Here is a 19,237-nt window from a genome sequence, read left to right as displayed (position 1 = left end):
CATTTTACAGGAAGAGAATTTGAGGTTTTTTTTCTTTAAATATAAATACTAAAAACCATTTAGGTCACAAATGTACACATAATTGACATATGGCAGATCAAAGTTAGGCTGAATCATCCAATCTGATACAAGCATTTGCATCAGATTGGATGATCAGGGGTGGAAGTAGTCCTCCAGGGTAATGAGAAACTTACATTTTGATGCAAGATCCTGTGGTGAACAATAGAGGGACACAGATAAAGGACAGCAGAGCCCTTTTTAATATATAAATGTTAATATAGTAAATGGATATATATATATAATAAAAGTGGGATTGTATTATAGATTTCACTCGGCAAAAATCTTTTTTTTTTTTTTTTGTGCCTTTGTTTGTTTTTTTGTTTTTTGCTCAAATCAAGCATCTGGATATGAACAAAAAGATTAGGATTAAGCCTTGTGGTTGGCAATTTCTCCAACTAAAACCAGACAAAAAGCTGCAGGAGGACTCCTGGCCACAGTATATATGGCTGTCTGAATGCAAGTGATGGGTTTACATGAAAGGACAATTATAAATGTCTGCTTTGAACCAGACTGTATGTAAAATGTCTAAACCGTCATTGTAAACATCAATTTATAAATCCTCCTCCTTCTTCTTCTTCGCGTTATTCCCGGTTCCAGGTTTCTGTGGTGCACAGCGCCACCTACCGTCACTAAATAATCCACGCCTGTTAGTTTATAGCGGTCCTACAGGATCCCTGAAGGACCCTCAACTCAACTCGGTAGGAAATATTTTGTTTATCGCATGAATATTCTAAATAAACACACGCCTTCCAGTCCACTGCGCACCTCGAAGTCCACATTCATAAACTAACAGTGTTATTTCATTTGTTGTCGTCCCAAGTCCAGAGAGGCGGCTCGTCCCAAGTTTTCCGCCTGATCACAATGTCGCTGCGGTTCGGTTTGGCCACCTAGCTCAACGGCTGTCAGTTGCTAAAAAAAAAGAAAAGAAAAAAGAAAGGAGGGTGACAGCTCGACGACTCGTTTTGTCTGCAGCTCTGCGCTCAATACAACCGACACCATGTTTGAGGAGGCCAGTGAAGTGTTCGACAACATGTTCAAGTCTTCGTTCCCCCTCACCTTCATCGTGTTTATCCCCGCCGTGCTGATCCTGGTGTCGCCGCTGCCGGCCGAGGCGGCGCACGAGTTCACGGTGTACCGCATGCAGCAGTACGACCTGCAGGGACAGCCGTACGGTAAGACGTGCGATCCGTCAATGACCTGAATCTCTGAGCTGCAAACTCCCACTGAGCCTCGTCGTCGTGGTTTCCAGCAGGTGTGAACTCACCTGAAGTGACGTTTCAATGACAGCGTGCAGCGGCTAGCTGGCTAGTTAGCTGCTAATGTTGCTAAGCTTGGCTTGTGGGCAGCAGCGAGACAGCTTCAGTTCCTGCAACCAAACCACTCATTACTCATTAAATCATGAAACCAGAGTGCAGGGATACAAAAATAAATAAATGTGTGTCCCTTTATGACGGATCCTTCGTCATGACTGTCAGTGTTCATTATTTATTGGCTTAGCAACACTAGAAAGTGTAAAGGTGAGTTAGACGGGACAGGCAGGACCTTTCCCCTCCACAATGATGCCATTCAAGATCCTCCTTTTATACATTGAAGAAAGACTGGGTACAATACAGCATTACCCTTCATCCACACAGTGTGACAAAGGGAAACAACTTCTGTGTGTTCACAGTTTTGTTTTTTTTCCCCCCCCAGTGTCCGTGTCACAGCTGTTAGACTGAAATTAATGGAAGATACCAGACAAATAGATCCCCGATCTAAAGCCTCCTCTTATAGTCTTTGTCCTGCAGCTTCATAGCGTTTGATAAATGCCAGTTCAACACATCCAATGCTGTTTTCCCAGCGCTGCATCAGAATTGACAACCTGTGTGTGTGTGTGTGTGTGTGTGTGTGTGTGTGTGTGTGTGTGTGTGTGTGTGTGTGTGTGTGTGTTGTGTCCTCAGGTACCAGGAATGCCATCCTGAACACGGAGGCCCGCACTGTGGAGGCCGAGGTACTAAGTCGTCGCTGTGTCATCATGCGGCTGGCGGACTTCTCGTATGACAAGTACCAGAAAGCCCTGCGTCAGTCAGCGGGAGCCGTGGTCATCATCCTGCCCAAGAACATGTCTGCTATGCCGCAAGACATAGTTCAGGTAATAACACACTTTACTGCCACAAATCACGGTCTTGACCGCGTCCCGGTTTTAGTCCTTCACCTGTCCCAGCGCAAACATTGCTTTGGGAATCAATTAGTGAGCTGTTCCCCTCCCAACTCCAAAAATCTTTTTTTTTTTTTTTTTGTAATATACTTGGTAGTTCGGGTTTCCTGTGAAACACGTAAAGATTTTCATTCAGCTTGATCACATTTAGTGTGACTCTAAAGCAAAGTAAAGCATTCAGGGGCAGAATTGTGACAAAACCATGAATTTGTGATGTTTGTAACCTGTTACAGAGATTGAATATTGTCATGTTGTACACGTTGCGACTCATTAAACCTCCCGCTTTATGAGTGGGAATCTTCTGGAAAGCAGCAGCAGTTGGCATTTGATGTTTTGGTGACTTATTGTAGAGGCAGATTTTCTTCTAGAAAAACTGGATTACTTTGTAAAGCAGTTTGTCTCCCGTTGCTTCCTGCCATCACTAACACTCCTCTCACAACACAAACAGGGCTGCACAGTTAGTGGAATTGACCACAATATTCACGCTTAAAACGTGTTATCTGCTGCATATCAAATCAAAGTGTTTCCTAAATTAAGAGTCAGCAATCCACCGAGGCACAGTCGAGATGTTTTGACTGCTCTTTTGAGGGCTGTCATACGTGCACACTCTGCAGCGGCAGCCTGAAGAGGCGTAATGTTCAGCAGAGAACAGACCCGCAAAACAAGAATAATATTTCTGGAGCAGAGGCCAAATTGTTAGTCCCTCAAAAAGATCATCATTCACTGTCTTACTTTGATGCAAAAATTACATCGGTAAGAATGTAGCACAACATGGAAGTGAAAGCAGTGCTTTGTTCAATAACGTGAAAATGCAATGAAAATATTATTTCCCTGAAATCGATGAATAATGGTAATATTGATTAACATAATGGTGATTATCATTTTGGCCATAATTGCGAAGCTCTAAATGTAGTGATGAGGCGCTTGCATTATATTTCCACTTTCAGTTTGAGTGTCTTTTCTTAATAAACCTGCTTTTCCCCCACTCTTTACCCTCTGCAGCAGTTCATGGAGTTAGAGCCGGAGATGTTGGCCACCGAGACCATCGTCCCCGTCTACTTTGCCATGGAGGACGATGAGCTGCTGTCCATCTACACTCAAACACTGACCTCCTCCTCCTCACAGGGCTCCTTATCGGCAGCTGAAGGTAGAGACTGAGGCACGTGTGATGATCAATCAGCGTATTTAAACAACATTTGTGACTGTGGTATTGTGTGTGTCTTCTATAGTCCTGCTGCACACGGCCACAGCCAACGGCTTTCAGATGGTGACCAGTGGAGCTCAGAGCAAAGCCATCAGTGACTGGGCCATCACCAGTTTAGAGGTGAGTGAGCTATAATCTGAATCTGAATAGACCTGTGACTGAATGAGCTGGCTGACACACATAGACCAGATTAGTACTACGAAGCAAGTTCAACATACCCAGGCTTTCTTTGCCTGAGCTGGCTCAACAAAGCGGAAACACGCAGTCAGATAATCGGTACTACGACGGTGGTTCTCAGCTTTCTCCGTTAACTCAGGCTGTTGGCTCTGAGCGCGTTCACATAAAGGGGGAGGTGTTTGAGCATCTGACCAATCACAAACATGGACAAGTGTACTGACAGCAGAGCCACATATTTTATAAACAAGGTGCAAACTATAAATTAATAAAACTGGAATGAAGTTACACACATAATCCAGACTGAAAGCAGCAGAGCTGCAGCTGCTGAGTGATGAAAGGGTGAGCAAAAAAAAATTGAAGTTGAAAGACTTCGCCTATAATATCACCTTACCATAACACGCACAGGGAAATCTGAATTATTACATGAGGATATTTCAGAAAAATACTTTATTATTAGATGTATTCTCATGACTTATATGAACGTTTTCGTCTTATCATTTCACCTGCAGCCCTGGAGGTGTCAAACGGACTAAAGAGGAAATAAGAAATAAATATAAAATCATAATTCAATGCGAGAAGTAGGTTTACTGTCAGATCTTTTAAGTAAGCAACAAGTGCAATGCTTTAGTGCATCAATCAGTCCCTGTTGTTGGATGATATCAGTAAAAAAACAGTGAAATTAAAATATACCTAATATATAAAAGACACAGAGGTTTGTCGGTCTCTGAACACTCTGCCTCAGAGGACTGTCTCGCTGTCTCACTCTTCAGAGGGCTGTCTCGCTGTCTTACTCCTCAGAGGACTGTCTTGCTGTCTTACTCCTCAGAGGGCTGTCTCGCTGTCTTACTCCTCAGAGGACTGTCTCACTCCTCAAAGGACTGTCTCACTGTCTCACTCTGCCTACTGAGCTCCACTGGATCTTCTATTTTTATTATTCATTCAGTTTGTGGCATTTTAAAAACGTTTTGGGAAGAACCAACTTCAAATGGTAAAAAGAATGCACAAGCAATGTTAAGATAATTTATTTATCCTTAATTTAACAGTGACAGTGGAGATAGACAGGAAATGAAGGGAATTAGAGCAGTGGAGTGACATGAAGCCAAGGTGAGGCCAGACAGAAGTCAAACCGGGCACTCACTGCTCAGAGTATTTGAACTCGTGGTATTCACTATAACCACTCGGCTATCAAGTCGCCCCAATTTACTGTCAAATACCCTCTGAAGCTCTGGAAAGAGGGATACGGGATGATGTTACATTAACACGGGCACTCATTTAAAAAAAAAAAAAAAACATTGCAGGTGATTGGATTAACTGTCTGTCTATCGCCATATGTCGTGAGCGAACATCAACCAATCACATCGATTAACCATATGACGTAGTAGGAGTGCGCTGAAGAGGAAACACAACAAAAGGCCTCTGTGGATCTACCTGAGGATAATTATTTGGCATGTCGTCACATCTAAACCTCCCTCGTAGCTGCTAGTTGTTCCTCACCACTGTGAGAAACGCATAACTTGAACCCTGACAGGATAGATTCTCCTGTTATCTCATGATCTTGTGAACCCAGAGCCTTGTAAGGTAAAACAGATTGAGATCAACTAAAAAAAAAAAAAAAAAATGAAATGACGATTACATGTTTATTCATTGAGGATATAGTACTTAATTCACTTCACTGTGTCGCTGTGGACTCTAACCTGTCGCTAAAAGGAGGTTATAACAAAACCTTGAGGCCCAACAATGTACTAATACTTCAGAAGAACCTGCTGACAAGAGAAGAGAGATTCATAAAATAACTGTGTCTCCGCTTCCGAGGTGGACAGAGAGAACCTCTTGGTCCCTGAAGCTGTGACAGTCGATCTTGTGTTATTAGTTTTACCGCTCAGTGTGCTGCCTCTGAGTGCCCAGCCTGCATTTTTCTTAATATGTGGGTGGGCTTAAATTCCTGAACAAAAACTTTTGTGTTGGCTGGACGCTGAGGATTTGAGCATTAGGGATTACTTCAACTTCATCCGGGGTGTTTGTGCTCTTACACAGAAATGATTTCCATGAATTACAGTGTAATTATGTGCATTTTGATGTTTACGTTTAGACTACACATATTTTAGTGCTTATGGATACAGACATTTAAACACTGTAGCATGACAGCCTGATGGGCTTTAAATTACTTTGTGCTCAACGTTATTTTCTATTCAAACTGTAATTGTGTGTGTAGCTGCAAAGTGTTATGGAGTGCGTTAAAGACTAAATGCTCCTAAAAGGATCTTGATGAGGGGAAGTGTGAATCAAACCATCAGTCAGAAATGCTTCAAAACAAGGCAGGATTGTGATTTTACTTCAGAACTTCATAATCTGAGTTTTGTGTAAAAAAAACAGAAGTAAAAAGTGGTTCAGTCAGACCGCAGAGGTTTAGCAGACTGGCACAGAGGTGGCGTTACCATTAGCGGAATCTGAAGCTGCAGAGATTTTGTCTCCACTTTCTTTATTTTTTTGTAATTGCTGATAGTTTGATGTTCTTTGTTTTGTTCACCAGGGTCGTCTGGCTGGAGTCGGAGGAGAGGACCTGCCCACGATTGTTATGGTGGCTCACTATGACTCCTTTGGTGTTGCTCCAGTATGTTCGCCGATTCTTTTTTTTTTTTCTGTCTTCATCATTTCTGACATCTTCACAACATTGAGAGATTAGCAGCAAAAATATTTTGCCAGCAAATATCCACATGATTTAGTTAAGTGGGATAATGTATTGACGCATAAAACTCGTACTTAATCCTCTCGGTTTCCACTGGTCATTGAATTTCTGGAATATCATGTCATTTTAAAAACTCTTCTCCTGATATGGGAGGTCAGGGAGGATTTGATCATTGTTTGGGCCAAGTCATGGACGATCAGGGAAATTCGTTTGTAGCATGTTTACATTTTAGTTGCCATTTATCCAAACATAATGTTTTTGATTACTTTATTTTCCGTATTTCTTGAGGTGTTTTATCCTCTTTCTGCTCATCAACAACTGGCAATAACTTCGTGAAGATGCTTTTTCTTGTACCTGCTAACAAAGGCAAACACTCCACGAATGCGTGTCATGTAAATTTCAACAGCTTTGGCCACAAAGTGATGACTTCAAAGACTGAGTGTTAAGAGTAAGATGACAGAAAAGTTTTTCAGTTCATTAAAGGTCGTGGAAATTCAGCCTTCTAGTCAGTGAAATTCAGGGAATTTGACATTTGACTTGAGTGGGAACCCTGTATCCTGTAATAGTTCAGGAAATAAGACATTAAATTCCACATAGCTGCCAGTAAAACGAGAGAGTGAAGTAATCAGACTGTGTGTGTTGTTGTGTCCAGTGGCTGTCATACGGAGCGGACTCAAACGGGAGTGGAGTATCCATGCTGCTAGAGCTGGCTCGCCTCTTCTCCAAACTCTACACCTACAAGAGGACACACGCTGCGTGAGTAGTGACGCCTGTAGACATTTTTCACACCGGACATTTTGGCTCTTCATAGCAGGAAATGAACTGATAGCTGATAGTAGCTGATAACGTTAAAGACAACTGCTTTCCTCTTCGGTAAATTGTTTTCATGCTTGTGTTATTTTGCAGCCACGCTCACTGTCATGGTGTTATGACAAGTCAAAATATCTATCTATTTTCACATTAGACAGGTTTGTGATCATGTTTATCTTCTTAGCTCAGATATCAACACACCTGAGAGGTTGTTTTTTTTGGGTAGGTTTTATCAACATAGAAATGATCATTTATTATATTTTATACACATCCATGTTTACGTAGACCCCTCACTGAAGCTCCCTGCTCTACTCACTTTATGCACTGTATATATGACGAATCGGTAGAGGCGGTATTGATTGCTGACCTCAGTTGTTCACGTGAACATAAGCCAAATTCTATTTCTTGTGTCCGTCTCATTTGTTATGGTTAGTGTCCTGCTGTGAAGGCTTTTTGAGAACTATATTGAATTATCTGTGCACTTGGTCAGCAATAAGAATCACATCTGACTGCGTTAAACACTCAGACCAGTGAGTAATATGACACCGACTCATCCTCATGTCGGAATGTACTTAATGAGCTGATTGGAAGGAATCACTTGTTTGAAAGTACACATTACTGTAAATGTGCTGTCAGCACTACTCACTTAACAGCTCCATCATTTTAGAAAACACTCTGTGATTTATTTTCTCCACTTGACAGCTGTCTACATATCCTATATCACGCACACACCTTTATCACTCGCATCATTCTCCTGTAGATTTCTCATGTCTGATTTGGTGTTGTGTGTTCAGGTACAACCTGCTGTTCTTTGTATCCGGTGGAGGAAAGTTTAACTACCAGGGAACCAAACGATGGCTGGAGGACAATCTGGACCACACGGGTACAGTTCAGTCGTCTCGCACACAACCTGCAGAGAGATCAGAAGTATTCAGCAGCTGGATTTGGTTCATTGTTCCAATAATAATACAATCCTCAACATCTGATTAGAGAATATCATTTGCAGCCAAACCAGAACAGAGTCGATCACCGTGCCCTCTCACTTGAACATAAGCAGTAACTTTACTACATGCTGTTACGTGACTTTTGTATATCTTCCATATTTATGAATGTATTTCGTTCTTCCTGAATAGACTCCAGTCTGCTGCAGGACAATGTCGCCTTCGTGTTGTGTCTGGACACTTTGGGGAACGGAGACTCTATGCACCTCCACGTGTCCAAACCTCCTAAAGAGGGAACCCCTCAGTATTCTCTGCTCAAAGAACTGGAGATGGTAAAAACTCAGACACTTGATTCCATAAATTACTGACAAAACGGGTCAAAATAGACTCTTCTGTTAATGGCATGCATTGTACTCATCCCATAACCTACATACACATGTATACACATATACATGTAAATGGGTGTGCAAAATCAGCATATCCCCTTTAACATGGCAGCAACAATTTATTTTATTAATGAGTCGCATCATGTGAGTTTGAAACCAGAGCACATATGCTGCTGAGTTCATTTGTGAGTTTTCATTAGAAATACCAACTGATGTATGCAGAGTTTCAAGTATAGGAATAAAAAATACTCTTGTAAGAATATATTTGTCGTCAAATTCCTACAGATTTTCCCCTCCTCCCCGCTATAAACGATTACAACTGGAGCATGTATTGATGCTATAAATGTGGATGTTCCCTCCCAGGTGGTTACAAGTCAGTACCCGGAGGTCAAGTTCTCCATGGTCCACAAGAAAATCAACCTGGCCGACGACATGCTGGCCTGGGAGCACGAGCGCTTCGGGATCCGCCGCCTGCCGGCCTTCACTCTGTCGCATCTGCCTTCTCACCGCCTGGCTCAGCGCTCCAGCATCATGGACGTGCAGTCAGTGTCCCCCATCTCTCGCCACGGAGCGGGAGAGCCCCCTGCTGGGTGGGTTCATTACTGCAAGTCTCTCAAAAGTCTCAAATCACCCCAAAAAAAAAAAAGTTTCCATTCCAAGCAGACAGTTGTGGTCTTTCATGTCATAATTGTTTCATTTCCATTTTTACACCATCAGTCATTGTGGTAGTTTCACCTCCTCGAGCTGTCTGTCTTTCTGTCAGTAAATCATTTATCCTGTCTTTTCTCAAACGTTCTCTGTGAAACTGAAATCTGTCACCTCTCTCTCACCTCTCGCTCCTTTGCAGCGCAGGGTTTCCGCTCTCTCTCCTCTGATCTCTCAGTGTTTCCTTACGCTAACTTTTTGCAAACTTGTGTTTGTGTCTCGCAGGCCTCATGTAGATGTGAAGAAGCTCGGCAGGAACACCAAGGTAGTGGCAGAGGCGCTCGCCAGAGTCATTTATAACCTCACTGAAAAGGTAAACGGAATGAGGAAATTGTGCATCGCGGGGAAATTCTAGACGTTTTGCCTATATCCTGCAAATAATGTGGATCTTTTCGTTCTTCTGGCTTCGAAGGGGGCACCTGGAGACCTGCAGATATTCACGGAACAAATGGTACGTCACTTAAACTCACCTTTTACCTTCAATCTCATACTTCATTCATACAAACTGAGTGACACAGGTTTAATCCTTAGTAGTCATTTGGCAGTAAAGAAACACTCTAAATTGATCCTTTGCGGACTCTCGTGTGCTCGTGTGTCTCTATTGTGATTTAATTTGTGGCTCATGTCAGCAGGTGCAGGAGGAGCAGTTGTCAGCGGTGGTGGACTGGCTCACAGCGCAGCCCCGAGCTGCTCAGCTGGTGGACAAAGACAGCAGCGTGGTGTCCACTCTGGAATATCACCTCGGACGCTACCTCAAGGATGTGAAGAGGCACTACGTCAAAGCTGACAAAAGGTAAAGAAAGGGTGAAGACAAGCAGAAAACACAGACGTTTTTTATGTGAACATCTTGTAGTCAAATCCGTCTTGAAGCAATAAAGAGGAAGAAACCTGGCTGTCGCATCGGCTGTGACGTTACTTACTAAAAATATATTGTCACAGGATTTTATCCAGTATATTTCCTGAAATCAGAGTTGTAATATGTGTTCTATATTCTGATCTGGTTCCATTGTCACAATGTCAAAGTGACAGTTTTTTTAACTTTGTCTTCAGGGATCCAGAGTTTGTGTTCTACGACCAGCTGAAGCAGACCATGAATGCTTACAGGTGAGGATTCTTCACCGATTTATTGTAGCTTTGTAAAAGCGCTGCAGCTCACTTTTCTGGTTTCATTTTTCCAGAGTTCATTTTTTCAGACTTTGGTTGGAAAAAAAAAAAGATCAAATTGAAACATTAAAACTTCCCTTATGAAACGTGTCGTGTCAAAGGTCATGCTTGACTGCCTCTCCTTTTGAAATCCCTCGTGTGGCCTCTTCTCTTTATCTGGTGTTTTCCTCTTCCTCTCAGAGTGAAGCCGGCGATCTTTGACCTGCTGCTGGCAGTCTGCATCGCAGCCTACTTAGGGTTGATGTATCTGGCTATCCAGGTAAGTCACTAGTTGTTCCGCCTCGCTGTTCTGTACAAAAGGTACCAACGCAGAATTGGGGGCGTTGTTGTTCTGCGGTTAAGCCGGCAGCGTTTCTATCACCGAGGCAAATCTAGCTTTTACACAAGACATCGTGAGCCAGCATGTCATGGGACTACGCACCGATGACGCATGTTTGCAGGAAAATGAAATAAAACACGGCAAAGACATGTGCAGACACGTTTTGGAATGATCCCTCCGATGTGGTTGTCAAATACTTTTCACACTTGGACAAAGACATGTCAAGGAGACAGGATGTTTTACATTTTACTGTCCACACTGACGCACCGAACCAGTAAACGTCACTGGGAATTTAATGGTTATTAATAACTAAAAAAAACAAAAACATTTAAAACAGTTTCTTATCTACCCCGAGCCTCTTTTTCTGCATTATGTTCTGTAAAATATAGTTTCCATATCGGTCAACAGATTCATAGATACTGATATATTTATGATAGGCCAATATCAGCTCGTATATCAATCAGGTTCTACAAATGACTGAAATTGGTCTTAAACGAATTCCCATTTTTGTCAAAAAACGTAATCAATATCATGTGCCAAACTCGTCACCGGTCTCTTCTCTTGTGGTTTCTTCACAGAACTTCGGAGTCCTGTACAGTGTTGTCCGTAGAATCACCCAGCCCAAGGCCAAGGCCCACTAAGGTGCACAACACCTTTTTTTTCCCCAGGCCCTACTGTACCCTTTTCCTCAGATCAATAAACTCTAGCCAGTCAAATTGCAGAAGCTAGACCGGGCTGCTCCTCTCATGGTGGTTTTCAAACCAGCAGAATCACTTCCATTTCTTCATCCTGATGCACAAACTATGATGTCAGATCCTGTCGTGCTGCCAACTCGATCCATCGGGTCTCATGGACCACAATAATCAGGAATCATCTTTCACTCAGATGTTTTGTCATTGGTCTAAGTCCCTTGTGTTGGAGATATTTCATGATTTAGCCCTCATGAGGGATGCTAATCATCTGTCCGCACCTCACAGGTCCACATGCTGTACCGATCACTCTTCATCGCTCCTCTCGGTGTACTTTACGAGCCAAACTGTTGCCGTGTGTGGTCTCAGGCAGCTACAGGGAGAAACCGACCACACAGAGTAGAGCCCACAATTTGTTTTTGTTAGAATGCGTTCACCAACCTTCTTGTCACAGGATGGGTTCACACTCTTCAAGTCTTCTTTGGCACGTCTCACCTGCCCTCTTGTATTCTGAAAGACTTAATTGATCATTGAAAATGTTCTTTCACCCTGTTTGGTTTGATATTTCCTCTGTGACCATCCTTCCCCCACAGCAGGAAACACTGTCCATGAAAACAGTTTTAAAATTTAAGAAATGCATCTTTGACGATTGACTTTAATAACTTATATTGCTGAAAGCTCTCATCGGCTTCAGATAAACTTAAGAATGCATTTTTGCACAGAGATGACTGATTTTTGTCTTTAATTTCTCTAAGGTTGCGTTTAACAATTATTTTTCATTACTAATATTAAGAGTCCCTTTTCAGTTATTCAGTTTATCACTAAATGTCAGAAAATAGTGAGAAACACTAATCATACACTCAGTTTCTATTTACTGGAACACAGAAAATAAAGTACATTGAGTACTTGTTCAGACAGGAGGAAAGATCAATCCCTTTTTCAGATTACATATCTGCATGTGTCTATTGTGTTGAAAAAGACCTGAAAAAACCTGAACTTTTCCTTCAAACACAGTGACACAGACTCCTTGAACACAAATACTGTTTACGGAAAAGACGAGATGTTGAACTGAAATGTGAAGTAGAGTTTAGATATTCTTAATGCCATTGCCTTGGTAGAGAATTTTATTAAAAGAAACGAATGATAGAAAATTCCTCGCCAGAAGATATTAACGTGTGAATCGCCCCATTTAATGTAGGTGTATTATGATAGAAATTTTCGCCCCTGCGTTTTCCTTCTTGCTTTTCGTGTCACTTCTTTCTGCAGTCGAGGGTTGTGTGACTTGCTGTGTCTCATTTTTACCGATCAAGTCTTTTCTTTTGTAAATCCTGAATTGAGAAAAAAAACAAAACAAGTAGTGCTGGGTCTCCTCGTCTGAGGCCTCGTTACAAAAGGTCACTGCAACGAACACGTTTTCTTACCTAATCAGAACACATTTGTGTTTGGTGTTTGGTCCTTTGCCAACAGATCTGGAGCAGATAAAACGCCCCCTTCACTCCATTTTATCAGCACTAACATGTTACGAGTGAGACCTTTTGTTGACAAGCAAAATCAGACATTTTTATAGCCTTGGTAAGATTTTGGTCAAAGCAGCACTGCAGTATTTAAACACTGGATGTCTTGAAATGGGCAATAACACACAAGGTTGAACATTTATGGGAAAAAAATATCTTAAACACTTAGAATAGTACTTTTCATTAAATATTGGTGTGTAAAATGAATACTTCTGTGCTGCCTTCACCTTTTCTTGTGGCTGAATGGTGTTTATTTGTTTTCCATGTTTCAATGCATGACCTGTGACCTCTCTCCACTCTCCCTCCCCCCCCACACCTGCAGTCACCATGGTAACAATGACAGGATTTTTTTTTTTTTTTAAGATTACCAACACGAGGGAAATCACTGTGTGGTACATATGACCTTTAATTTATTTGTTTTCATTTGTGCACTGAAATGAACTCTCCTCTGCTCTGAACTGTGTTTCATCCACGACACTTGATCTTTGCAATGAAAATGATATCGGTTGTGATTTAAATAAATAAATGACAAAAAAAAAAAAAAAAAAATCACTTAGAACGTGTCTTGTTTACTGACATGTTTTATTTTGAGAAAAAAATGAAACGATAACATTGGCTGAAATGGTATTAAAATTGTATTACAAAAGAGCAAGTACGCGTCTTTATCAAGTATTTTAGAAAGTGGTCAAATTCAGTTTGAAAAACTCAGGGTAATTTGTGTAGTTTACAGTGTGTATCAATGGTCCAAAAATCAGTAAAACATGCTTTAAATTAGAGATTTAGTTTATGATCCTTCAGTTGTAGTCATAAAAATTCCCAAATTCTCCCTTTTTTTTAAATTTTGATCTCGTAGAATAAAAATAATACTAATAAATTACAGTGCAATGTATAAGAAATACCTGCAGGGCTTTTCTGCCTGCCACACTCTGCCAGCTCACCTCTTCACTCATCAACAGCTCCCACAAACACTTGCCTCATGGTTTGGGTGGACATTTTGGCACAATCAAAGCATGAATGAAGATACTTTGGGTCATGATGGAGCAGAAACTGAGAGTCAGTTCAGAAAGATGACTCGCGCTTCATACTGGAAACCACAATTCTTCTTTCATTACTGTCACTGCCCGACCTTTTCTCTTCTGACCTTTGTGTTTTGAAATGACTACTGTGGGGTCTAGACATCGATGTATAAGACTGAATATTTCCAGATAAATCCACTGCAGCCTTTAGCCCTGTCATTCTTCCTGCTTTTAATCAATAGTCCTCAAATTATTTGACAGGGTCTGTTATGTAGCATACTTCAACACAAAACGACCGCAGCTCTAACAGTATGGTTAATCCTCCACAGCTTTAGCAGTAAAGTGGTCTTTTACCAGACACCAGTCACTTTATTTTGCTGATCTTAATATATGGAAACAGGGAGTTTATACTCCACTCACTGCAACACAAATCCACTGCAGCCTTTGTAATAAAGTGTTCCTGCCAATTATGCTGATACCTTTCTAAACACTTTTTATCCTCACTCTCTGATTTTCTCAGTTTTGAGCTCAGTGTACTTTATTCAGGAGTGACGAGGTGAGAGCCAAATGTCAACTCCACACATTTACATAATTCAGTAAAGGTGAGTAGTCTGACTGAACTGAGCTTCACACGTGACATGCTTCCGACGACTTTAACCAAAAATGATCTCAACTGTAAGCCACTGTTGTATCAAATGTAAGAGTACGCCAAATCAAATCTATACAAAAAAAAAAAAAAAAAAACACGAAAATGTTTTTCCTTCCACTTTGGATAGTTCAATCATCTTAGAAGTGGTCGGGTTGGAAATGTGGATCAAACTCTACCATCATGATACAGATAATTTTATATTTCCAATTTTCATGGAAGTCAATTGAATTAAGGGGTCAATTCCAATCATGGGCACGTATAGTGAATGTTTTTCTAATAAAGTCAGTGCTGCTAATTTGAACTTTTAATTGAAATTGAAAATTAATTGAGAAATTGGGCAAAATAACCAATCATGAATGCTTGTTTTGGGGTAATCCAGCAGTGTCAATACTTGGAAAAAGTACTCTAAATTAAAAGTATTCTTTAAATGGTGCCGTTAAACAGTTTATTGATCAAAAACATTGCCCATAGAAGCTGAATACAACCTGAGCTGTTAAAAATGATAGAAACCACGTTGTAAACAGTATAGGAAATGTATATTGTCTCGTGGTTTACAGAATGATGTTGCCCAGCCCGAGTTGTAGTTACTCGTCAGAGCACTGTTTGTAGCGGGAGAAAGCTTTCTGTACCATGTCAGACCTAAGGGAGGACTCACACCTAATCCAGATAACAGGTCTTTGTGGGTTTGCTGCAAACTTCACTGTCCTCATATAACAACAATACCAGGAAACGATGGATAATCTAGTCTCACAGTTGAACAGGAGGGAAGCAATATGTTGAATAAACCGTGTTACCTACAGTACACGCGTGATGACTACAGTAAAAAATGAGTGTGAGCCAGCGTTCAAATTAAAAAGAAAGAGATCAGAGACTAAAATCCAGATGTTTGTGATGACGGTGAAGAAAACGACTCACTGGTCCCTGAAAAATATCTGAGCAGACTATCATCAACTCGCACACAGCAGAAAAACAACAATACATCTGGAATACAAACAGTGCTCTCACAAGAAAAATAACAGCAGCAATTCTTCCCCCCCAAAAAAGAAGAAAAGAAATCAACAAGTATAACCTGAACTACAACAATAATAGGGATAGTTTAATGTCAAATTAAAAGTTACTTTTAACTATCCGCCCCGAATGTTAAAATTCGGGGACTGTGGAAGACAGACAAAACAAAAACTCCTATGGACAGACGACATCTGCGGCCTGCTCCAGCAGCACAAGCATGCTGTTCATCGAAACAAAAGCTTGAATTTGATCGAAAAGGTAAAATGATTAGAAATATCCCTTCTTTTCTACAGGTGCAGCAGTTGTTACCATTGTTTCCACACACAGTGAACCAGCGAGGTCAGACCACTGTAGTTTGATTTGATGTGTTCAAATTAAGATTCAAATAGAATAAAAACCCTCAAAAAGGTGGAATTAATGTGATAAATTTCATTCGTTCCTGTCTCTAAATGTGTGTCTGAGGCTCTTTTGTGAGCTGCAGTGTCTAGACCCACATTTAATGGCACAGGAAGGTCTGCCACACATTATATTCATCACATTGTGTGTTCAGTGGTCAGCGCTGCTTCAAACAAGATCAGATGAAACATTAATAGACATGATGATTACATAGCTAGAGGATTTTTGACAATTTCATAGCATATTTCCAAAGTCATTCCAATGTCATGCATTCCTGATTACCATAATGTGCATACATAGTGTTTCTATCATACTGATTTTTATCTTTACACAAGTTCTGGGCTATTGCTCCAATTTTTCTGTGAAACCAACAACCGCCACCACCTGTGACCCGGTTATAAATATGATTCAGATCTATGTCCTTAACAAACAAACAAAATCATGAGGATGACACTGAAACCCAGTCAATCAATTCTAGCTATTTGCTGTCATTAAACCAGCAATCCGCTTGTATGCCTTCATGTCAGTGCAGCAACAGATGCTTTGCAACACACATTGAGTAACGACAGGAAGGAAAAAAAGAAAAGAAAAGCTTTTTACACACAGGAATGCCAAGTGAATATTCCCAATGTCTTTTGACCGTCAGTACAAGAGACAAACTGAGAGTTGAAATGTTTTTTGACTTTAAAAGACTCGGCTACATCCGTACACTTCATGTCCCGAAACACACACACACACACACACACACACACACACACACACACACACGCACGCGCACACACACACACACACACACCTGGCTTTTTAATTCAAACTAATGGACGCCGGGGGGCCAGAGCTGCACGGTCCACTACTGACTTGTGCAATAATATGAAAATCAAAACATGTGGTGAAGCAGCACCAAACAGTGCCAGGCCGGCTCTCCTGCATCACTGAATGATGATTTTCTTTTTTACTTTTTTTTTTTTTTTTATCCTCATATTTTAAGCCAAAAAGGATGGATGGAGTTTGAAGACAGGGGAAGGAGGGAGAGGAATTTATGAGGAGACATGTCACCCCGACAGAACTAGCATATTGCTTGTTTGCCAGGTTACTAAAGGTTACTACAGCTCTACGTGTCTATAGAACCATTACAGGCCTAAATTGTTCCTTGTCTGCATGTTGCGGCGCCGTTAAGGGTGATGTAATGACTATGACACCCTGTACTACTGCTGTACAGTCCCAGTCACACTCACACTCAAACTGGTTTGTTTCTACGGAGTCTATAAAATGTAAAGTTAACAACAGTAAGACAAAAAAGTCGGCTGCAATAACATTCACAGTGCTCTAATAAAACAAGTGAAAATGACAGTGTGGAAATGAAATGTTCTAATAAAACAAATAAGAATAAAAACTCATCGCTCGCAGCCTAACATGGTATTTTCCTTCGTTTTGTTTTTGTGACGCTCTTCCCTTCAACCACGCTCTGAGCATGAGCTTTCCAAGGAGGGTGTCTTGTCTCACGTGTACTTGTAGCCCAGTGCCAGGTGGTGGCGACGGAGAGCTCGTTATAGATGCTTCTCCTTAGTGATCCCGTTCTGCACGTGCTTCCTGCAAAAAGAAAAGGGAAACACAAGAGAGAGGAAAGAGAAGGGCATGAGAGGGTGAGAAGAGGGTTGTCAGCTGTGGCGATCAGCAGATGTGAGGCATTAGCGGGCACCTAGGATATCAGACATGTTCAAGGCCACGCAGATAAGGAGCGCCACATAATCTCCATATGTTCCCGGGCTGTTTGATCCCATCTGAGTGCTGCTGCTTACACAAGCTCAGTGGGAGATCTGCTCCCTGTGCAGCTACACCTGCCTTCAGGAGAGGAGGAAGTGCAGGCTAGAACAGACTCTGTACTGACTTCAATTATGAAATCTTTGAATTACAATCACAAACAAGGCAGTTTTAGGCAGTTTTTTTGTGTGACAATAAGGGAGGCTGAGTGAAGAAGACAACAGCAGCATCGGAGTCCTCTGAGCTGCCGTGGTCAAAGGCTACCATGATAACTGGCAGCCGATGATAGGGATGCACATGGCAATCAGCCACGAGGCAGCTCCTCAGATAAAGACAGATGAATCCATACGTTCAGATAAGAGCACAAACAGATGCACTTTGGTTTAAATCAGAGCGTTTTCTTGTTCGAAGCTCACTCTGACAAAGTGCTGACGACTGACAGACACATTAGAAATGACCTCTGTACTGTGTAATATAGTCGCTCCACAGTGTAAATCTGTAGATTATTCAAGTCACTTTCCTCTTGTAGAGGAAAATAATTATTACTGTAACTGCTTAAATAAGTTGTGAAATTTTACTGACATGACACAGGCACTACAATTGTGATTAAACACACAATATTTATCAACCAAAGCTGACTAGACTTTTTCTGTAAAACAAAAGAAATACAATAGTGAATGAGATCGTGATTAACGCTCCAGCGTCTTCAGCCGTGAACTAGAAAACCACTTAGCTTAGACTTTTGTTTGTTACCTAAAGCGTAGAGCTAAAAAGCTAAACATACCTACATATAATGTAAAAAAAAAAAAAAAAAAAAAAAAAAGATTAAAATGTTAAAAATTCACTTTTATTTTTGCATCTATAACAATTTGGCACGACAGCAACAGATATATATTCAATGTTCCCTGGTTGTGCTGTAAAAATGTTATCAGTTACTTGCTTATGTCTAAAAAAAAACAGCGGCTTTAAGTCGTACCAGTGGCACCATGAAATCCAAATACCACAATTTCCCATAGAAACCAGTTTCATGTTGTCAAGGATGTATTTGAGCTTATATCACTCCAGTGGGAAGTGATTCCAACTTAAATATAGTGCAGAATGTGGTTGACAACAAGAACAAAAGTGTAAGAGTTTGATTGGCTACTGTGTCAACCTAGCTTCACTTTGTATGCAATTGTACAATATATTAAACCAAGACTAACTTTTTCTGAGCAGCAGCAACAGCAGCCTCCCAGGACACAAGTTAAATCACACAAAAATAGTAGTTACAGGGCGTAACACCAGTTCCATGAGTATGTGCGTAGCCCGTTAGAGGATGAAGCACATACCAAAAAAAAAAAAATAATAATAATAATTTAAATACAAACCTGCAACAGTGATTTGCACTCATAACAAATACGAATACATGGGATGCTGACATAATGAGTCAGATAAATAAATCTTACAAAACTTGGATTTAGCAATCGATCGTACCCGATAAACCAAAGCGCAAAGAGGATCCATTCTTACTATAACAAGTCAGCGTGCCATTGAAATGATTTTGAATGTGTTTTTT

General features: G+C 41.0%; 2 protein-coding genes across 7 annotated transcripts in view; one reads left to right on the top strand and one right to left on the bottom strand.

The window, feature by feature from the left end:
* The first annotated feature begins 704 nt into the window (after positions 1-704).
* ncln (nicalin) lies at positions 705-13,401 on the top strand. 5 transcript variants are annotated; one of them, XM_069150517.1, is made up of 16 exons: positions 705-758; positions 881-1,232; positions 2,001-2,191; positions 3,260-3,404; positions 3,487-3,581; positions 6,169-6,249; positions 6,977-7,080; positions 7,929-8,017; positions 8,268-8,407; positions 8,825-9,051; positions 9,392-9,479; positions 9,579-9,617; positions 9,799-9,959; positions 10,217-10,270; positions 10,511-10,589; positions 11,228-13,401. In XM_069150517.1, the coding sequence occupies exons 2-16, from the start codon at positions 1,058-1,060 to the stop codon at positions 11,288-11,290; spliced, it is 1,731 nt and encodes a 576-aa protein (XP_069006618.1). In that variant the 5' UTR covers positions 705-758; positions 881-1,057; the 3' UTR covers positions 11,291-13,401. The 5 variants fall into 5 exon arrangements, with proteins under 5 accessions (XP_069006618.1, XP_069006617.1, XP_069006615.1 ...); XM_069150516.1 differs by having other exon boundaries at positions 9,796-9,959; XM_069150514.1 differs by having other exon boundaries at positions 9,392-9,480; positions 9,571-9,617.
* The window catches only part of cers1 (ceramide synthase 1), a 30,887-nt gene continuing 24,799 nt past the window's right edge, over positions 13,150-19,237 (bottom strand). For both annotated transcript variants that reach the window (XM_069150519.1, XM_069150520.1), the window contains one exon: positions 13,150-17,511. In XM_069150519.1, coding sequence (XP_069006620.1) covers positions 17,469-17,511 — 43 coding nt within the window. In that variant the 3' untranslated portion in view covers positions 13,150-17,468. The remainder of the gene's footprint in view (positions 17,512-19,237) is intronic.

The sequence above is a fragment of the Embiotoca jacksoni genome, unplaced genomic scaffold (assembly GCF_022577435.1).
Source record: "Embiotoca jacksoni isolate LCO1_2020_lvr unplaced genomic scaffold, fEmbJac1.0.p SCAF_16, whole genome shotgun sequence".
Classification (NCBI taxonomy): Eukaryota; Metazoa; Chordata; class Actinopteri; family Embiotocidae; genus Embiotoca; species Embiotoca jacksoni.
This window is presented reverse-complemented; position numbering and strand designations above follow the sequence as displayed.